Here is a 15,856-nt window from a genome sequence, read left to right as displayed (position 1 = left end):
GAAGCAACTAGACAGAGGATAGATAAACATGATGGTCACACTACTACTAGTACTGGCGGATTGAACAGGCGGTTGTTTGGCAAAGGCTTTGGATCCAAACAAACGCTCGGCGGCAATTTCCACTTTGGAACATTTTCAACTGCACCAATTTCCACTAATATGAAGTGGCGCGAACCTGTTGAGTCATTCCTATATATATTGCTCACCGAAACTTGAACCAAACTGAACCTGAACCAGTGGTTTGTTTGCGCGTAGTAGGTTCTATCGCGTACCGTAAGGTCGTATCGCGCTACTTTTAAAGTGGGGTTTGGAACGTCATAAAACAGTGCATTGTGTACTTATAATACATATACAAGGCGTAGCAACTACAAAACTTATTTGTGGATCGATTGAAACCACCAATCCGACTGCAATACTCCAACTACGACTCTGTAAGTATAGGTATAGGCCAAGGGACGCGGTCAACAGAAAATTTGATGACGCTCAGTGCCTCCTTCTTCTTCGCGTCATGAACCAAATCGATCGCTTCTTCAAGACGCTGTTTGATCGCTTCCTGCAGTTCTACGGCTGCATAATCAACCTTACTCGGATCTTCCCCGGCTTCGGTCGGGTAAAATTGGAATGTGGGGGCAGCTTTTCCCTTCTCGAAGGGTTCCTCAACCATGAACTCGGCCAAGGGTGTCATTATGTTGACCATGATCGAATGGATGTTGGGGATGAGGGCGCGCCGAAGAACAACGTCGCTAACTTGCCAGGTCTTCTGGATCGTGACAAGCAGGTAACAATAGGCTGCGTTTGATGCAAGCGCCAGCTAATGAACCATTGGTTTCAAGGACAGAGAGAGAGCACAACTCGGATGCTCACCGCATACACAAGCTTGTTATCCTTGTACGTCTTGATCGTTGGCGAGTATGGAACAGCGTAACATTCCCACTCGGTGCGCTTCATGTAAAGATCGAGGAACATTTGATAATGTGCATCCTCGACCCCAACACTGCCTTCACCTTGATCGATAATGACCTTTAAGGCGTTGTGGGCGGACTCTTGGTCGGTCACTTGAGTCATGTTGGTTGGGAAAAATTCCGTCGGCGCAAACTGCAGATCTTTGTTCTTGAAAGTAATAAACGGACCAGAGTTTTTGATCACTTGAAAAAGTAACGGTTCAGGGTAGCTTGTGAAGGAAAATCGTGATACATACTGTCTTCGAGCTCGGTATAGAACTCTCCGATGCTGTTGTACTGTTCGAGGGCACGCTCCGTGTCTGGAGCAGCGTGAAGACGAAAATCGATGTTAGCGCTCTCTTCGTCATACGTGAGTTTTGGCGGCGGCTGGTAAGGAGCTTCGATCTGTATGAGTAGTCAGAACTTGTCTTGTATGAGACGGGTGTCCGGTCACCTTCAAAAAGCATTCGAGGTTGCTTTTTTCACAGGGTTCAAGTCTGAGTGGTATGTTTGAATGAAGAATAACATCGTCTTCACCACCGTAGGTTGGCACGAATTGAGCAGAGTAGAGTTGAGGCCCGGACTCGATTGATGTCAGGAGATTTCCAGCGAGCGCCAGGTGTAACATCTCCTGGTGAACAACGACTAAAAACGAAGTTATAAAAATGGGTAGTAACGGGACATGGAATGTGAGGATTACTTGACATATTCCGCCTCGCCTGGGTGCCGGCTTTGCCATCGTCTTTAATGATACTGTATATTGAGTACAGATACAACTGGATTGAATGAAGTGTGATAGGCATTGTTCAAGTAGCGAAAACACGCGAAAAGTGCACATGTCCTACCGGGATAGTCGAAAGCTCGACCTTGACGGCCTCGCGGAGCATCGGCACAATTGTGGACTTGAACTTTTGTCGTTCTTCCGGTGATGCCGGCGCGTACTTCATGGTGGAAACAACTGGTAGAGGCAGTGAATTGGGATGGGGGCGTTAATGACCAGTACTATGTAGTCTCAAGCCAAAGGGATTTCCATTTATGCACGCTCGATTGGGTTCCGTTCACTAGTTCAGCAATGAAGTACACCTGACATGTCATTTCATCTGATAATCGATAAGGGGTTGAACTGGACATACAGATTTGAATTGATTGGAGCCCTGGATCTAGCACCGATCTCGCAACTGGAGGAGATACGGCGGATCTGGCACTGATCAGTATTTTACATAAACTTCAACTCGATTGTACCCCATACCGTACACCTATCGATCGACTCGCAAACGGAGGAGATACGGCGCGGCGCGCAAATTTAACTGAGGATGGAAGGTGTCTGACAACCTGAATGTTCGCCATCAGAGTGCCAGAGTGCAGGGTCCCACAGCTGTGCACGTTTTAGGGAACTAGAAAGTGAATGGACAGATGGATTCTACGAAAACATCGAGAAGCTGAGTTGTGCCCCCATGCAGATAGGCTTCTGCAGTGGGCTATTGCATAGGCTAGCCAAATATCGATTCCTGGCAGGAACACTGGAAGTCACGGTGGTGGGCTACTTCCTAACGCGTGGCAATCTTCTCGACGGCGGCCATGCTCGGAACTTCCTGACAGCGACAATGGAAGTGCTTGACAGCGAAAATAAAACTTGCCATTCCGATACTAGGCTGTGAGAGGAAGGAAACGAATAAGCACATTAAGGCTTAAACATTACGCCGGAACTGTGACTTACAATGTAGGGACGGAGCGTTCGATCCTGCGGAATCAATTCGCGCTGACGCTATGTGCTCGCCACCGCGTAATTACACTGAACCTGCAACAAAGTAAGCGTCGATGTCAGTACCTCTAATATATCCCTCCGCATTGCCCCGCGCTGCATGCAATACATGCTGGAGTAGGCTAGTACTTGCTCTGACACTCACTATGAATTCTGCGAGAAGGAAGGACTGCCGTTCCAAGCTCTGCTACAAACACCGCCAAACCATAACTGGTTCCTGACGACTTATCATTACTACTGTCAGGATGTTCGGGACTATTTTTTTGGCGTCAGGAAGAGCTTCCGATCGCGCCACCATTCAATAGAGTAAGAATTTTATCAGACAGGAAAGGACATTTTGCTTACGTGTGCGCAAGCTAATTGGCCGACGGCCTTCGGATATCATGATCAGCGGGGTAGGTGTGGCTGGGGTAGAGGGTAATAGAAGCAAATCCGCCACTGACGGGCTGACCTTTTTCGTTCAATCCTTCTAATCATTCACTTTTCTAGCATCAGAATGGCAAGTTCCATCAGCACTGTCAGGCAGTGCTTCCATTGTCGCCGTCGATAATGTTTGGATAGGATCACTCGGGCCATCAGTTTGGATTCAATCATATGAACGCGTGCCCTCAAACCTTGTGAGGGGGGGTGTGATCGTCTATGCCGTTCTCTCAACTGTGTGCCTTCGGCGGACATTCATCTCTGGTCACCAAAATGGTTTTTCTCACCTAGGAAAAGTATAAGTAGTGTATACCATCATTTCTCGTCAATTCGTCCTCCAAATCATGTCTATCGATCCCGCTGACATATCATACGTACAAATATTTCCTCCCATAGGCATTGCTCGCCTTGGAGACTCTGGGTTCGATTTGAGCACCGGAAACCCAGATGGCGACATCGAGTGGTTCCTCCCTTCTGAGATTCCTGGCACTGAAGATATGCCAACTAGTCTCAATGGCCAGTTTAGAGATGGCAAACACCGCATCAAACGTCAGGTGAGACTTTTACACGTATCACTAAGGTCCGGGTCACATTGAACGTGTTACACAGGCTGTTCAATTCCGTGTCTATGCCTATCGCGAGGATGGCACTATACTTGGAGAAATTACTTCAGGAAACACCTCGGGGTACAATATCAATTGGACTGTCCATGTTGCTAATCACAAAGGCACATGGTACGAGTTCTCAGGTATGTCCCACTACACGTGATTCTCTGGATGTCGTGAATATCTACACCACTAGGCGAATACAGGCCGAAGCCGAATGGGCTTAGGAATCCTGATGTGCAACCTTCGTTGGTATGTAGATCTGTCGGCCTTCCTTGAAAGTGCCAATCCCTTGTCTAGAGCCCCGAGAAGCGGTCAGACTTGATCGTCGATTCTAAAGTTCAACCAATATCGGGCACTTGCTCGCGGGTAGAACTGAAAGGGTCTTTCCATGGTTCTCAATCTGATGCGGTAGACGTTCATCTGGGTGAAATTCGCACAGACGAGCAAGGCCACCTTATCTTCATAGGCGGGGCCGGTTACTCGCGTTCCGTGGCAAATCCTGCCTGAACCGCACTTCCAACCTGACATTATTTCGGAATTTGATAGCATTGACTGGGTCGACGACACCTGCGACGGCTGGGTTGATGTCCAAGTTGAATATGGGGACTACAAGTGAGCTACATTTCGACTGACTCTATTTATTTATTTTTACCGAACCGTTTCAAGATTCCCTGCTCAACATAAGTCGACTGTCATGAGTGCACCTCCGAAGTTTGCATGGGGTATCAAGTCGCCCACAACGTTGTACGACCTCCTTGAAAATATCTATAACGATCGCATGGGCTGGAAGGATCACGATGGAACAGAATTCTATCAGGATATATGGCCTGTCATGCATGGCTCTTATGCACTTTCCTGGGTTAACCGTGAAGCGTACGAAGGCCATGGTGTGTTTCCCTGCTACCTCTGCTGCGGATGCTAACGATCTAAAAATGACTAGGTGTTTCGGCGAAGGGAAACTTCTTGACCATGGAAAAAGACCTAGCAACACCAGGGGCCGCGAATCTAGACATTCGACTGCTCCGTGAACACATTTTTAGTCGTCTGAGACTTCCAAACTACCAAGATCCCGATCAATCTTTCACTAAGTATATGCCTCGGCTCTCGGGTAACGAGTGAGTATGGAGTTTACCCGGCATCTACATCCTTCTAACACTGTAAAACAAAATCAGCGGCGATGCACTTGAGCCTGGTGACGCCATGCGCCCAGGTGACCCCATAAAGCGGTTCGCATCCTTGACGGAGCTACAGTACCAGCGGTTCCTCCAATGGAAGCTCGGAAAGTTCCTCGCAAGTGATGCGCCGTGGAGTCAATATACGGAGTTTGAGAAAGTTCCCCTGGCTCTGCAACCATCATTCTTGACGCGTGCAGCTCTCGAGCACACAGTGGGAGAACCGCTCTACCCAGGAATCGAAGTGCACTGGACTGCGAGGAATCCAGAGATGTATGTTTACGACACTTCCCAACAGAACAATGATCCTCCCTTCCGCTTCAATCATAAGGTAGTCCAGCCGGGCTATATCGGACGCGGTCTGAGTCTGCCGTGGCAGAGCGACTTCGACCAGTGCAATACTCATTGGTAGGTGTATGATGTCCTGTCAGACTTTTGGCTAACCTAAATCATCGGAAAGGTGGCCCTCTGCTCGTCCTGATGACGTCATCAACATCCGTGACTTTGGGTCGGGGGACATTATTCCTGTGGACGACTTTATCAGAAATATCGCTCCCAAAATGAGAAAGTGGACCCGCGGTATTCGAGAGACTCCAGACTGTAAGTCTAACTCGGGTTAACACGCCCTCTTTTGCTGTTCTAAACAACTTGGCACAGATCCTAGCGAGTATTACCCGGGAAGTACAGACATGATTCGTCACTGGCAGAAGCTCGGATTCGTGGCCAAAATTCCTATCGCGATTGGAGAATCTAAGCTGCCGGTTTGGGTGGAGAACGAGCGCATGCCCATTGATGGCCCACTGAAATATACGTTCGAATTTCCCTCCGCTTCACAAGCTTGAGTATCCAAACTTGTATCATCTACTTGCCAATGTACTTTAGTGAGAATTCGACAAGGTTGACTCTTCTGAAACGGCTAAGTGGAAAGCGTGGTATCGACTGTCCGCGCCTGTATGGTACTTGCAAGGCTACTGTGATGGAAGACACTGAACGAGGCTAACTGCACGCGCGATTGATGGATGCTGTGGGGACCTTCGGCCTGCCGGATGATCCCGAGAGATTTTCAGTGAGAGTGGGATAGCAGAAGGGGTCGCAGAGCGTCGCGTGTGGAGCACGGGGTGGGAGGCACGAGGATCTATATTAATGCCCACAATTTCAGCGATTGATCTACTTTCCTGTCGTGGTGCGGACGCTGAGTGAAATAACGATCGGAAGGACCAAATAAGCACTCAAGTCTGGTACATGAAGTATTCTGTGCCGTACAAAGCCGCACATGCAGCTGCGCCTCCCGTCATTGCAAGCGTCATTGGATAAAATGGTGGTCTTAGAGACCGTCGCAGATGCAAGAACAGGTATGTCAATGACCAAGCTGCAGTGCATGTACATCACACGTGCCAATCAAGGAATGATGCTAGAACTCACCAGTAGCTATTCCGCTTCCATTCCTTGCGTCATCAGCTGCTAGGACATAGGCGGCGCCGCCAAAAACCAGGGAGAAGCCGACTCGGTGGAGATATGGAGGAAAGTAAACGTTTGGGCGAACGACGGTGGATGGAATAACAGCTGAGGCTGCGACTATATTCCCAAAGTTTCAGGTAATGACGATATGAAGCGAAACTTTTGATCGAAACGTACACAATGTCCCGAGAGCAAGAATGGGTCCCCTTCAAAATTCAATATCAATCAACGTGCCAGGACAACATAGTCATAGAGTCAGTGGACTGAACTTGGATCGTGCGTATGGTTGAAACCGAGAGAATGTTCCAGACGCTGTTTCGGACGTGGAAGGAGACAGGTCAGGAGATTCTTTTCCTTCCATCCCACCAATTGAAACGGTTGTGTTGAAACATAAAATTTGAACATTAGGATTGGGCAACCCGGGTATTTCTTTGAATCCCGGATGGCCCACGGGGTTCGGAACATGTTTTGTGGAGCAGTGCCAGCACGGAATGCACGAGGATAATGCTTCATAAACTATAGGTTTTATAATTAGGCAAGTAAGACAATTCTCGGTCTTCTTCAACAACGTTAACTCAGTTCAGCTAAACGATGCCGTCGACTATCATCCAGGCGGGGAACACATGGCAAGGCTTTAGCAAAATCCAGCACTTGATCATATTGTACGCCCTCATCGCACCTATTAACTAAGCGAGAACTATAAATTTAAGTTCTTTGTTCAGTGGCGATTCTTACAGCAGCGTTCGGTGGGACTATCAATCTTCTCCCCATCCGACGATCAAGAGCCCACTTGGGGTTACCTATCCTGGGGTAACATACGCAGAGCCTGGAAAGCCGAACTGGGTCGGTACACCTAGTGCAAATTGCGTTCACCTAAATTGGTGTACGACTACGCCAGGGGAAGCGATTTCGTGTCTTCTCTAGAGAGACAGATCATATACCAGTACCTACCAAACGTCGCGAGGAAGCCATCGTCGGCCCCATGGGAACCGCATGACACGCTCTTCAGTGAGTGGTCTTGATTTGCGTTCTTGGTCTCTCTGACAAGATCTGTGTTGATCCTTGACAGTAACGTGGATTGGGATCAACGACCTTGCGTACGATCGTCATCTCATTTTCTGGATTGTAAATTGATCGAGAATTCCTTAGCCTCATCGAAGACACTGATGGCGTGTTCAACACGCTGAAGGGTCTCTTCCGGTACCAAGAGAGACTATACGCCTCAGGGGCTCGAAACTTTCTATTGTTCGACCTCCCTCCAATCCACCAATCACCCTCAGGTATGATCGTACCTTCTGCCGTAGTTCCATATACTCATCTCAAAATATAGTACGCGAGGATACTGATACCGTCATGGAACAATATCAGACATGGAACACGACGCTAGAGCAAGAGCTCCAGAACTGGGCTAGAACTCATCCAGATATCACCGCCTTCCTCTTTTCCTCATGGGACACATTTTCGCGCGTGTTGAATGACCCACACGCATTTGGGTTTCTTTCCAGCGACATCAGTGAAGCCGGAGGTGCGATATGGGTAGACCGCATGCGTCCTACGAGTGCGATGCATCGGGTTATCGCGGACGATCTGGTTTCGTTTTTGGACGCTCATTCACCGCATGACCAACAAGATTACTCGCCTAATCGCCCTTGCTTCTCAGCAAGCAATGCTGTATGAGTGAAGATGAGTTTGTGAAAAGCATAGGACAGCGCGGGCGCTTGATCGGCAGGAACTACTAGCATTTTCGGATCCACCGCGGGGCTACTACTGCCAGGTTATATATATTCATGGGAACGTATCTAGCATGTAGTAAAATTGTTACGCTTACTTACAGCGTTTCGAAAAGATAGGTATGTAGCATTCATGTGAAACATGCACACGACGAGCCTGACTTTACTTGCGATCACTCTAGATACTATCACCTCTCAATTCAAAGCCCGTGAATAGCCGACGAACTCCGTTTGTTTGGCCTGGTGGTTTTTCGTCAATGGGTGTGTACTCATTAGACCGTGAGGTCCTAATCATCGCAACTCAAAGGAGTACAACAACATTAATGCTGCCCGTGTCGTTCTGTCAGGGCTGGTACGTATCTACGACGTACAAACTATTGCTATAAAAGCGAGCAATGAAATGACTGCCCACAAAAAAAAATCTCCCAAGAGGATGTGCCATAATATGACCACGCTGATCTCGCTCAGTTAGGTCCGATGAACTGATATAATATCCGCCTGACAAGTCCAGACAGATGCTGCGGGTCATTCTGCAAAGAACATGAGCCGTTCAGGAGATTTGTTACCACAGATAAAGTCAAGTTACCTGATAAGTATTCTGAACATCACAAACACAAAATCAGGACAGCGTTATAATAGATAGTGTCTCGCACTCACCATTACCATGCTCATTCCGATTGCAGTGAGCTAGCCCACGTCAGTACGTCCACACAACACGAAACCAAGCACTTACAATCATCTCTCCAAAGTGACCGGTGTGGAATACCCAGCCCTTGCCTCTTGCCGTCAACCAGGCACTCTCCAGGCTCCTCGGCAGAACGTACATCGCAAGCTCGCCTCGTCTCCGCTTTTCTTCGACAAAGAGAGATAGCGCACCAAAGAATCCACCGAGCGCATAGGAATACTTTGACGAGAAGAAGTCGATGAATTTCTGTGGGAGCTTGACTAAGGTTTGGGAAGAGAGAAGCCGGTGGAGGTAATGTTTGAAACAGAACCACGCTACAAAGAGATATAAACATCATTCAGGGACAAAGAAGGGTGGAAATACATACTCTGGTATGTAGCAATGAACGTCGCCAAGAATGCAGAACTCCGTATCGTAGCCCAGCCTGCACGTCCAAGCTTATGCAATGGGTCCTTGAAGAATGCATGCCGCTTTAACAATATCATCGGGACAAAGTGAAGAGCGCCATAGATTGGGAAGGCCCATTTGAATACCGTGAGGAAACGCGGTAGAGGCACGTGTGTGCATGACTCTACCCAGGGGTGCACGGCGCCACAGGGAGGGTAAGACGGGCCAAAGTTAGGCGGTGAACTGGTAGCCAGTGCTTTTCTGGCAAGAAGAGCGACCTGATTGGGGGGTATGAGGTCCTGTCATATAAAATAAGAAACGTGTCAAGAAGTGTCAGTACAGAAATGCACCTCGCGGTTGAGGATCTTGTCGAGGTCCTGTACGTCAAACATCCCAGTTTGGTTCATGTCTTGGACCATCTTAATTGCGTTTGTTGGAGCGCCCGACGCAGTTGTAAGCCTAAGGAGTTGTTAAAAAAAAGTCTGCTGCAAATCATTTCCAATGGACTGACCATGTCGTGTATGATCGTGGGAGTGTGTCCGGTCGAGCAAGGAACCCGTACACAATTTGCGTACAGCTGTTCACACATCAGAACTACGACCTCTACCATAATATATGACCTGTACCAAAGACAGAACATGAGCACTTCTCCGTTGGGTATATGGAAACCGTGCTTTGAAGTAAACGAGTTATATGAACCTTGAAGGCCTCTAGATATCGCTTTTAAATGAGGCATTACATCCTCGAGAGAATGAAGGAAATTACCGAACAAAGAGTTGCTGTGCGATAGCCACCCTTCTTGATCGCTTTTCAAACATGACAGCCAGGCCACCGGCCAGAGCACCAGCAAACATAGCGTGCCATCGTCGTGTCTTTTTACGGACCCACATCTGATGTGCTTGAGCACTCAAGGAAAGGCGCGGCTGTCTGGCTGAAAGGGGAACCTCGAAAGGTGTGGGTGCGGACTTCGATATCTTCATCTTCGTCATCAAATGGTGAGGGTGGGCTTGCACGTTCATTAACGGGAATGAGGATGGGGAGAGCGTTAAGTGTCGCTTTGTAAATAGTCACGAAGGAGCCTGTACAGACCATGAGACAAAAGCTTGCAAAAGATGATATAACATGTGATCATTCACCAAGCATGGCTGCAAATCTAAACGAGTCCTTTCCAAAGATCGCGTGTTGAATGAGTGAGAGCCTCATGTACCTGTACGAGTCGACTAGGGATCTGAGTAAAGGTCCAGCTCTGACTCACTTTGGCACCTTTCCTATTCTTATCGTGGCCAGCACGAGATTTACACTTGCCCGGAGGGCAAAAGCAATTGCTGCAGCTCCTACACATCGAATGTTAACCTTACTACTCACCGCGAGGATATGCAATGATAACGTACTTAATCCTCCTCGTCCCGCATGTTCCATGCACTCCCAAAGATCTTCAAGCTCAGCAGCAGGCTCTCCGCGCTCCCTCCAGACAATCTTCCGGGCTTCTCGAAGTCGCTCTTGGTGGTTTGCGAGTGCGACGAGGTTCTCGAAGGATGCCATTGCACGGCGGGGAGCAAATTGGATGTATGATGGCGTACGCGATATGGCAGCAGCCTTATCAGGCACAGGAGTACTAAGTTCTGGGGAGGCCATATGTGGCCTCTGAAATACAGGTAGGAGAAACTTTGGGGAATTATTAATTACCTTTTATAAGTTTTGGCGCTTGAGAGCATCGTGTAATACACGGAGGTAACGCTAATAGATCCGGACGACTCAGCAAGAACACGCTGCTGAATGGCTCATAGCGTTTCGATTTCAAATCTTGGAGACGATCGGTCAGTTAAATACACCTTTGACAACACCCAAAGTCTATCTTGGTCAAACTCAGACTAGTTGGAACAGGTTGGAACTTGGAGCAAACAGCGTGGAATCTGAGATAGGGAAAAGAAACACATGCTGGTGTTTGTCTCTGACCGGTGACATCCAAGGACTCAAGTTGATGATAGGAACAATCAGCCATCAGACATCATTGTACAAAAAGGGATCATTTATTCTGATGCTGTGAACAATGCTACGCAAAAATCTGTAATATAGAGAGCATGCCAGTCAGTGACGAGTTTCATGCGAGAACACGAATATAGATCAGACAATATTGTGATTCCGGATAGACTGTTATCCTCATCGAACGGATTCTCCGTTGAGGGAGTCTGTTTTGTCATCGTGATAAGAAAATTGGAATTGCGCTCACCCTATCGGTTCTTGAAGTATTCAAGGAGCACATTGAGACCCTCGCTCTCTACACCAGTAGTCCTTGACAACAACGCAAGAGCAGCCCACAACCTTGCGGGGATTGCCTTCCTTGTCGATCTTGCAAAGACCTGCCCAAGTGCCCGAGGATCTTGCCATCTCCGACCTTGATCAGGTTGATTTTGTGCTCTGCGCAGAGTGCCTCGATGAGCTTGATGTACTCAGCCTCCGTGCAGGTCTCCACCAGCACACACAAGTGGGCCTGACGCTTGTCCAGCGCCTTGGCGCACTCGCGGAGACCACGAGCGAGACCGTCACGAACAAGGGCGTTCTTCAGGACTTGCTGTACAACCAAGGTTAAGAACTGATAAAAACCGGTTAAAGAGCACAAGTTTGCATACCTGAAGAGCGTCCTCGACGGTCATTTTGCCCTTTGGAGCCTCGGTAGTAACTTCGACCTCACCAGCCGGGGCGTCAACTTGGATTTCATCTCCAGCGTCAGACATCCTTTATTTCAAAATCAGAGAGACAATTGCGCATTATCATTAAACAACGTACTTTTGGGATTAGTTTACAGGATTTGCGATGTCTTCGTCCGCTCTCGTTGATGTGATGAAAAATAAGGTTTCGGCGAACACAAGGTTTTGTGTGAGTTCAGAGTCCGCTCGGGAAGTGCCGTTATCCCATTTGACTTGATCTCCTGCGCTGGTCGCTTGGCCTTCCACTTTACATCTGATCATCGACCACAAAAGCAGTCAGATATGGTTTGTTCACGTTCTCCAATGCATGTCAGTTAGATTATAAATATTTGCTAGAGTCTCGCATTCGTTAACGCGCTTGAGTGCAAAGAACGTACGCGCCAGACTGTTATAACATTTAGGCAGATCCCATCCAACTGACTATTCATAGCGCACAGTGACGAGATCTGGGCTGTAGCATGGACGGCAAATAATACGGCCGTGTCTGCATCCGCAGATGGCACAGTAAAGCAGTGGGATTCTACCTCTGGTCAGGTATCGATGTCGCGTCCACCACACAACCTCGCGATAGTTTCTTTATCGGTCTCACCTGATGGGAAATTCGCGCTGTACAATGGCCTCGATGGTACAACATGGCTCTGGGATCTCCAGTCTGATACCGTGGTCGGGCGTCATGAAAGCTACGACCGTTCCGCAGTGCAAGGCGCTGAGCCTTGTGAGTTGCACGGACTCTAAAGAAGCACGATCTCTCATGTGTTGTATGTGCCTAGCATGGTCTGTGTCACTCAATCCGAATGGTGCGACGTATGCGGGTACCAGCAGCTCTGGAAATGTGAACATCTACTCTGCAAATCCCGACTCTTTCGGGACACGACAAGCAGTCTTGACAAGTGGCAGGAGCAGACACGGTATGGACTGCGTGCATGTGAGTTCCTTGTATTAAATATTGCACTGTTCCGAATTCCAAAGACTCCAGAACGCTAGCAATGACTAACGAATCACTTTTGATTAGAGTCCAGATGGTACTCGAGTGGCATTATCGAACGAAGCTGGCCAAGTCTTTATATTTGACTTGGAATCACAAGCTGTGACCTCAACCTATTCATCACATGCCATGTGCGTACGGTCATTGGCATGGTCATACGATGGGCAGGTTCGTTTGTTTGATTTTATTGAGAGAAGGTAGCCTAAGCGAACGACGTTCAGTTGTTACTGACAGCATCTGATGACAAACGCCTCATTCTTCATGATGTACGCTCAACTCCATCCGGAAAACCAGGCTCCGGAGCAGTAGCAACTCTCACAGGCCACTCTTCTTGGGTTCTCAGCACCAGCATATCGCCCGATGGATGTCTGGCCGCATCAGGGTATATCACGTTCTATTAAACATAACTTTAATAATCTACGTTCTCTAGATCTGCTGACAAAACGATCAAGGTGTGGGACTTGTCGGCACGCGCAGCGGTCTCGACGCTCCAGGAAAGTGGCGAGGTGTGGAGCGTTGCTTGGTCCCCCAAACCACCCGCTCCTGGCTCTGCGGGTACATTCGTTACTGGTGGACAGGATGGACATGTGCGATGGTGGAGATCAGCTGGTGCCGGTGCGTAGTGAGGGTAGGATAGCCTGTCATTTTTCCGGTCCCCTTGTACTGGTGAAGTTCATCGTTTTCCAAACTGCTGTAGACCCCAAACTTATCGAATGATGAAGTGAAGATCTCGCCTTCGTATGAAGAATGATCCATGATTCGGCGTCTGGATCAAAGGCAGTTTACTTTGCTAATTAGGTTCCGGCGTTACTTGATGTAGACTTCCTGTATTCCTGCTCGATGGTCCTCAAAATGCCAAATGCAAGTGCCGTGTAGTGTGCTTTGTACCCGCTTCACCCAGTCATGCGCTGCCAGTGAGTACATACGCCAAACGGAAGGACCACACCATCTCTCACAGGCACATCACAGACAACCAAGCACACGCGCAAAATTCACAACTGCAGTCCTCTCCAGACAGATGTCTCGTTACGATGCTGCAGGATCTCAAAAGAGTAGTAAGGCGCCAAGTGTGAACCAGGCAGTCAATGGTGGGGAACCAGAACTGCTAATTGTACTACGGGTCGGTCACGTTGCGGCCACTGTACAGACGGAAAGGCTGTGACAGCCCTAGCTTTGTTGTCACGTCGTGCAGCCATGCTTGGCAGACCCCTATTTTCATTGTTAGACTTTGAACTTCCATCTCCTTTCCACTTCACCCTTTAGAATGGCACCCAAGTTGCATGATGATGATATAAAGCATCTTGGTAATGCACCTCCCTCGTACGACACAATCTCTATGTCTGCATCGGCGGATTCTGTCAACTTCAAGCGACCATTGATATGCTCCTTTCTACCCATGAAGCAGAAACGAGTTCTATCTTGCATTCGTGATATTGTTCTCGCCCCTAACTTTCCCCCATCGTCTGCTGCCCCAACTATCAACGCCTGCGCCGCTGCCCTCCCAGCTGCGCGGTTTTCCGATCTCCTGCAAACCTCCAATGTCGAGGGTCACACGGCGCTGTACTGGGCAATTGTGAACAACCGACGAGAAGCCTTTTTGGCCTTTGCTGGATTCATTTCTGAACTGTCGTCTGGTTGCTCCTCTGACTTGCGTCTCGCGTGCATTGCAACTAGCGATCATGCATCATTTACCCAGTTGAATTTGGGAAATAGTGATGGTAAGTGCATGGTAATGCCATACGAGACTGCATTGGCTTATCAACTGTGCACTTATCAGCCAACGAAGAAGTTTTGAGACGCTCTTTGGGTTGTCCGCCGGATGAGGTTCGGGTGAATGAACTGGTTGACCAGCAGTTTGTTGCTTCTTTCCGTGTCAGGCTTTTCCAGAAACGCTTGCGCATTACAAAGAAATTGAGCTATGAATTCGTTGCGGGGGGTGCGTTATCCATGTCTCTCGCTTTGTTTCTGACGCTAATATGATGATGTCATTCCCGCAGGACGTATATGGTTTTTGCGCTTTTATATGGACCCTAAGTGGAGATGGCGCGTTGGCTTTGGTCTTTCTCCACCTAGCTTTCCAGCGCGGCCAAAAGGTGTACTTCTGATAGAGGCCCACGCGGGGAAAGGGGATCCTGGTTCTGAGATTCCACCTCAGGGGCTGCATATGGCGTCTAGCGTCATAAAGACGCTTGTGCCAGATGGGTGGGTCTAAATCTACTCTTACTCATTCGAAGGCAAGGTACTGATGCATCTACGATTCCTATGTGACTATTCTCCGCTCTCCCGCTGGCTATGCAGACCTGACTGTCATGAAATCCCTCCGGAAAATGTAGCTGGTAGGCCTTTCATCCACCACTCGTGGGAGTTGGGCGATTGGGTGATGTTTGAGTAAGTCTTTCATATCCTCAGTTCGAGCCATGTTGCAGGATGTATCTTTGATTTTCGATGAACTAACTGACTGTGTTTTTGTCATAGGAATCCCATTTATGTAGACTGCGATAGCACTCTACATGCAAAGCTGGAGATCACATGCAAATGATGGTAGATTGCATGGCAGTGACAATGGGAAGATGGTGACGATTATTTAGGAGAGTCGAAGACATGTAGGGCATATAAAAAAACACAACAACCCCCCTCTGTTACGTCTGTATGGTAATTCACGTCAACGCGATCACTATTGAAAACGCTTCAATCTGATGGGTACCACATCGAAGACAGACTCGCGGAAGACTCGATTTAGCAACGCGCGTTTGTTCTCCATTATGTGCGAACCCGATACCAGCGCCATCAATGTAAGTTAGATATCATGCTGGAATTTGGACGCATCACAGGGGGACTTGGATGGACTTACTCTTGTTTGCTAGCGGATGCTACGAAGAAAGTTTGTCCGGCGCTTCTGCGCGCGTTTATCTAAACCTGCAGCGGCCATCACCGGACGGTCGGTTGTTAGTCAAATTGCCCACATGCAGACGATGTCGTACAGCCGGACTCTGTGCCAAG

General features: G+C 48.4%; 8 protein-coding genes across 8 annotated transcripts; 4 read left to right on the top strand and 4 right to left on the bottom strand.

The window, feature by feature from the left end:
* Nucleotides 1-306: 306 nt before the first annotated feature.
* Nucleotides 307-2,014, bottom strand: EDB91DRAFT_1125183 (ferritin-like-domain-containing protein). Its single transcript, XM_041318384.1, has 6 exons — nucleotides 1,787-2,014; nucleotides 1,642-1,717; nucleotides 1,396-1,586; nucleotides 1,199-1,346; nucleotides 865-1,145; nucleotides 307-811 (listed from the first exon to the last, which is right to left on the bottom strand). The coding sequence occupies exons 1-6, from the start codon at nucleotides 1,886-1,888 to the stop codon at nucleotides 422-424; spliced, it is 1,188 nt and encodes a 395-aa protein (XP_041178510.1). The 5' UTR covers nucleotides 1,889-2,014; the 3' UTR covers nucleotides 307-421.
* Nucleotides 2,015-3,300: 1,286 nt separating this feature from the next.
* On the top strand, nucleotides 3,301-5,811 carry EDB91DRAFT_1125177 (uncharacterized protein). The gene is made up of 10 exons (XM_041318383.1): nucleotides 3,301-3,677; nucleotides 3,733-3,871; nucleotides 3,925-3,980; nucleotides 4,029-4,145; nucleotides 4,198-4,343; nucleotides 4,398-4,618; nucleotides 4,672-4,846; nucleotides 4,904-5,311; nucleotides 5,364-5,503; nucleotides 5,561-5,811. The coding sequence occupies exons 1-10, from the start codon at nucleotides 3,468-3,470 to the stop codon at nucleotides 5,743-5,745; spliced, it is 1,797 nt and encodes a 598-aa protein (XP_041178509.1). The 5' UTR covers nucleotides 3,301-3,467; the 3' UTR covers nucleotides 5,746-5,811.
* On the bottom strand, nucleotides 5,724-6,842 carry EDB91DRAFT_218766 (uncharacterized protein). The gene is made up of 4 exons (XM_041326497.1): nucleotides 6,631-6,842; nucleotides 6,539-6,567; nucleotides 6,326-6,478; nucleotides 5,724-6,272 (listed from the first exon to the last, which is right to left on the bottom strand). The coding sequence occupies exons 1-4, from the start codon at nucleotides 6,720-6,722 to the stop codon at nucleotides 6,133-6,135; spliced, it is 414 nt and encodes a 137-aa protein (XP_041178508.1). The 5' UTR covers nucleotides 6,723-6,842; the 3' UTR covers nucleotides 5,724-6,132.
* Nucleotides 6,843-6,952: 110 nt separating this feature from the next.
* On the top strand, nucleotides 6,953-8,265 carry EDB91DRAFT_1328441 (uncharacterized protein; the record flags this gene model as incomplete). The annotated part of the gene is made up of 6 exons (XM_041325282.1): nucleotides 6,953-7,023; nucleotides 7,084-7,171; nucleotides 7,219-7,369; nucleotides 7,431-7,458; nucleotides 7,511-7,641; nucleotides 7,692-8,265. 6 exons carry the CDS (start codon nucleotides 6,953-6,955, stop codon nucleotides 8,036-8,038), a joined length of 816 nt encoding a protein of 271 aa, XP_041178507.1. The 3' UTR covers nucleotides 8,039-8,265.
* Nucleotides 8,266-8,470: 205 nt separating this feature from the next.
* On the bottom strand, nucleotides 8,471-10,886 carry EDB91DRAFT_1274155 (uncharacterized protein). Its single transcript, XM_041324626.1, has 13 exons — nucleotides 10,555-10,886; nucleotides 10,419-10,497; nucleotides 10,300-10,370; nucleotides 10,130-10,242; nucleotides 9,929-10,053; nucleotides 9,790-9,873; nucleotides 9,675-9,740; nucleotides 9,514-9,622; nucleotides 9,144-9,462; nucleotides 8,825-9,090; nucleotides 8,749-8,778; nucleotides 8,678-8,689; nucleotides 8,471-8,621 (listed from the first exon to the last, which is right to left on the bottom strand). Exons 1-13 carry the CDS (start codon nucleotides 10,796-10,798, stop codon nucleotides 8,556-8,558), a joined length of 1,584 nt encoding a protein of 527 aa, XP_041178506.1. The 5' UTR covers nucleotides 10,799-10,886; the 3' UTR covers nucleotides 8,471-8,555.
* Nucleotides 10,887-11,108: 222 nt separating this feature from the next.
* On the bottom strand, nucleotides 11,109-12,007 carry EDB91DRAFT_1125157 (50S ribosomal protein L30e-like protein). The gene is made up of 5 exons (XM_041318382.1): nucleotides 11,951-12,007; nucleotides 11,794-11,899; nucleotides 11,559-11,735; nucleotides 11,462-11,512; nucleotides 11,109-11,439 (listed from the first exon to the last, which is right to left on the bottom strand). Exons 2-5 carry the CDS (start codon nucleotides 11,896-11,898, stop codon nucleotides 11,395-11,397), a joined length of 378 nt encoding a protein of 125 aa, XP_041178505.1. The 5' UTR covers nucleotide 11,899; nucleotides 11,951-12,007; the 3' UTR covers nucleotides 11,109-11,394.
* Nucleotides 12,008-13,573, top strand: EDB91DRAFT_1346178 (WD40-repeat-containing domain protein; the record flags this gene model as incomplete). Its single annotated transcript, XM_041325881.1, has 8 exons — nucleotides 12,008-12,156; nucleotides 12,208-12,244; nucleotides 12,302-12,586; nucleotides 12,642-12,796; nucleotides 12,884-13,024; nucleotides 13,078-13,238; nucleotides 13,287-13,471; nucleotides 13,554-13,573. The coding sequence occupies exons 1-8, from the start codon at nucleotides 12,154-12,156 to the stop codon at nucleotides 13,571-13,573; spliced, it is 987 nt and encodes a 328-aa protein (XP_041178504.1). The 5' UTR covers nucleotides 12,008-12,153.
* A 202-nt stretch (nucleotides 13,574-13,775) lies between these two features.
* Nucleotides 13,776-15,546, top strand: EDB91DRAFT_218233 (uncharacterized protein). Its single transcript, XM_041326495.1, has 5 exons — nucleotides 13,776-14,574; nucleotides 14,634-14,792; nucleotides 14,854-15,058; nucleotides 15,155-15,244; nucleotides 15,332-15,546. Exons 1-5 carry the CDS (start codon nucleotides 14,121-14,123, stop codon nucleotides 15,393-15,395), a joined length of 972 nt encoding a protein of 323 aa, XP_041178503.1. The 5' UTR covers nucleotides 13,776-14,120; the 3' UTR covers nucleotides 15,396-15,546.
* Nucleotides 15,547-15,856: the final 310 nt, after the last annotated feature.

Source organism: Suillus paluster, assembly GCF_016628075.1.
Source record: "Suillus paluster strain FC165 chromosome Unknown EDB91scaffold_18, whole genome shotgun sequence".
Classification (NCBI taxonomy): Eukaryota; Fungi; Basidiomycota; class Agaricomycetes; order Boletales; family Suillaceae; genus Suillus; species Suillus paluster.
Note: the sequence above shows the minus strand (reverse complement) of the source record. Positions and strands in the feature narration are given on the sequence as shown.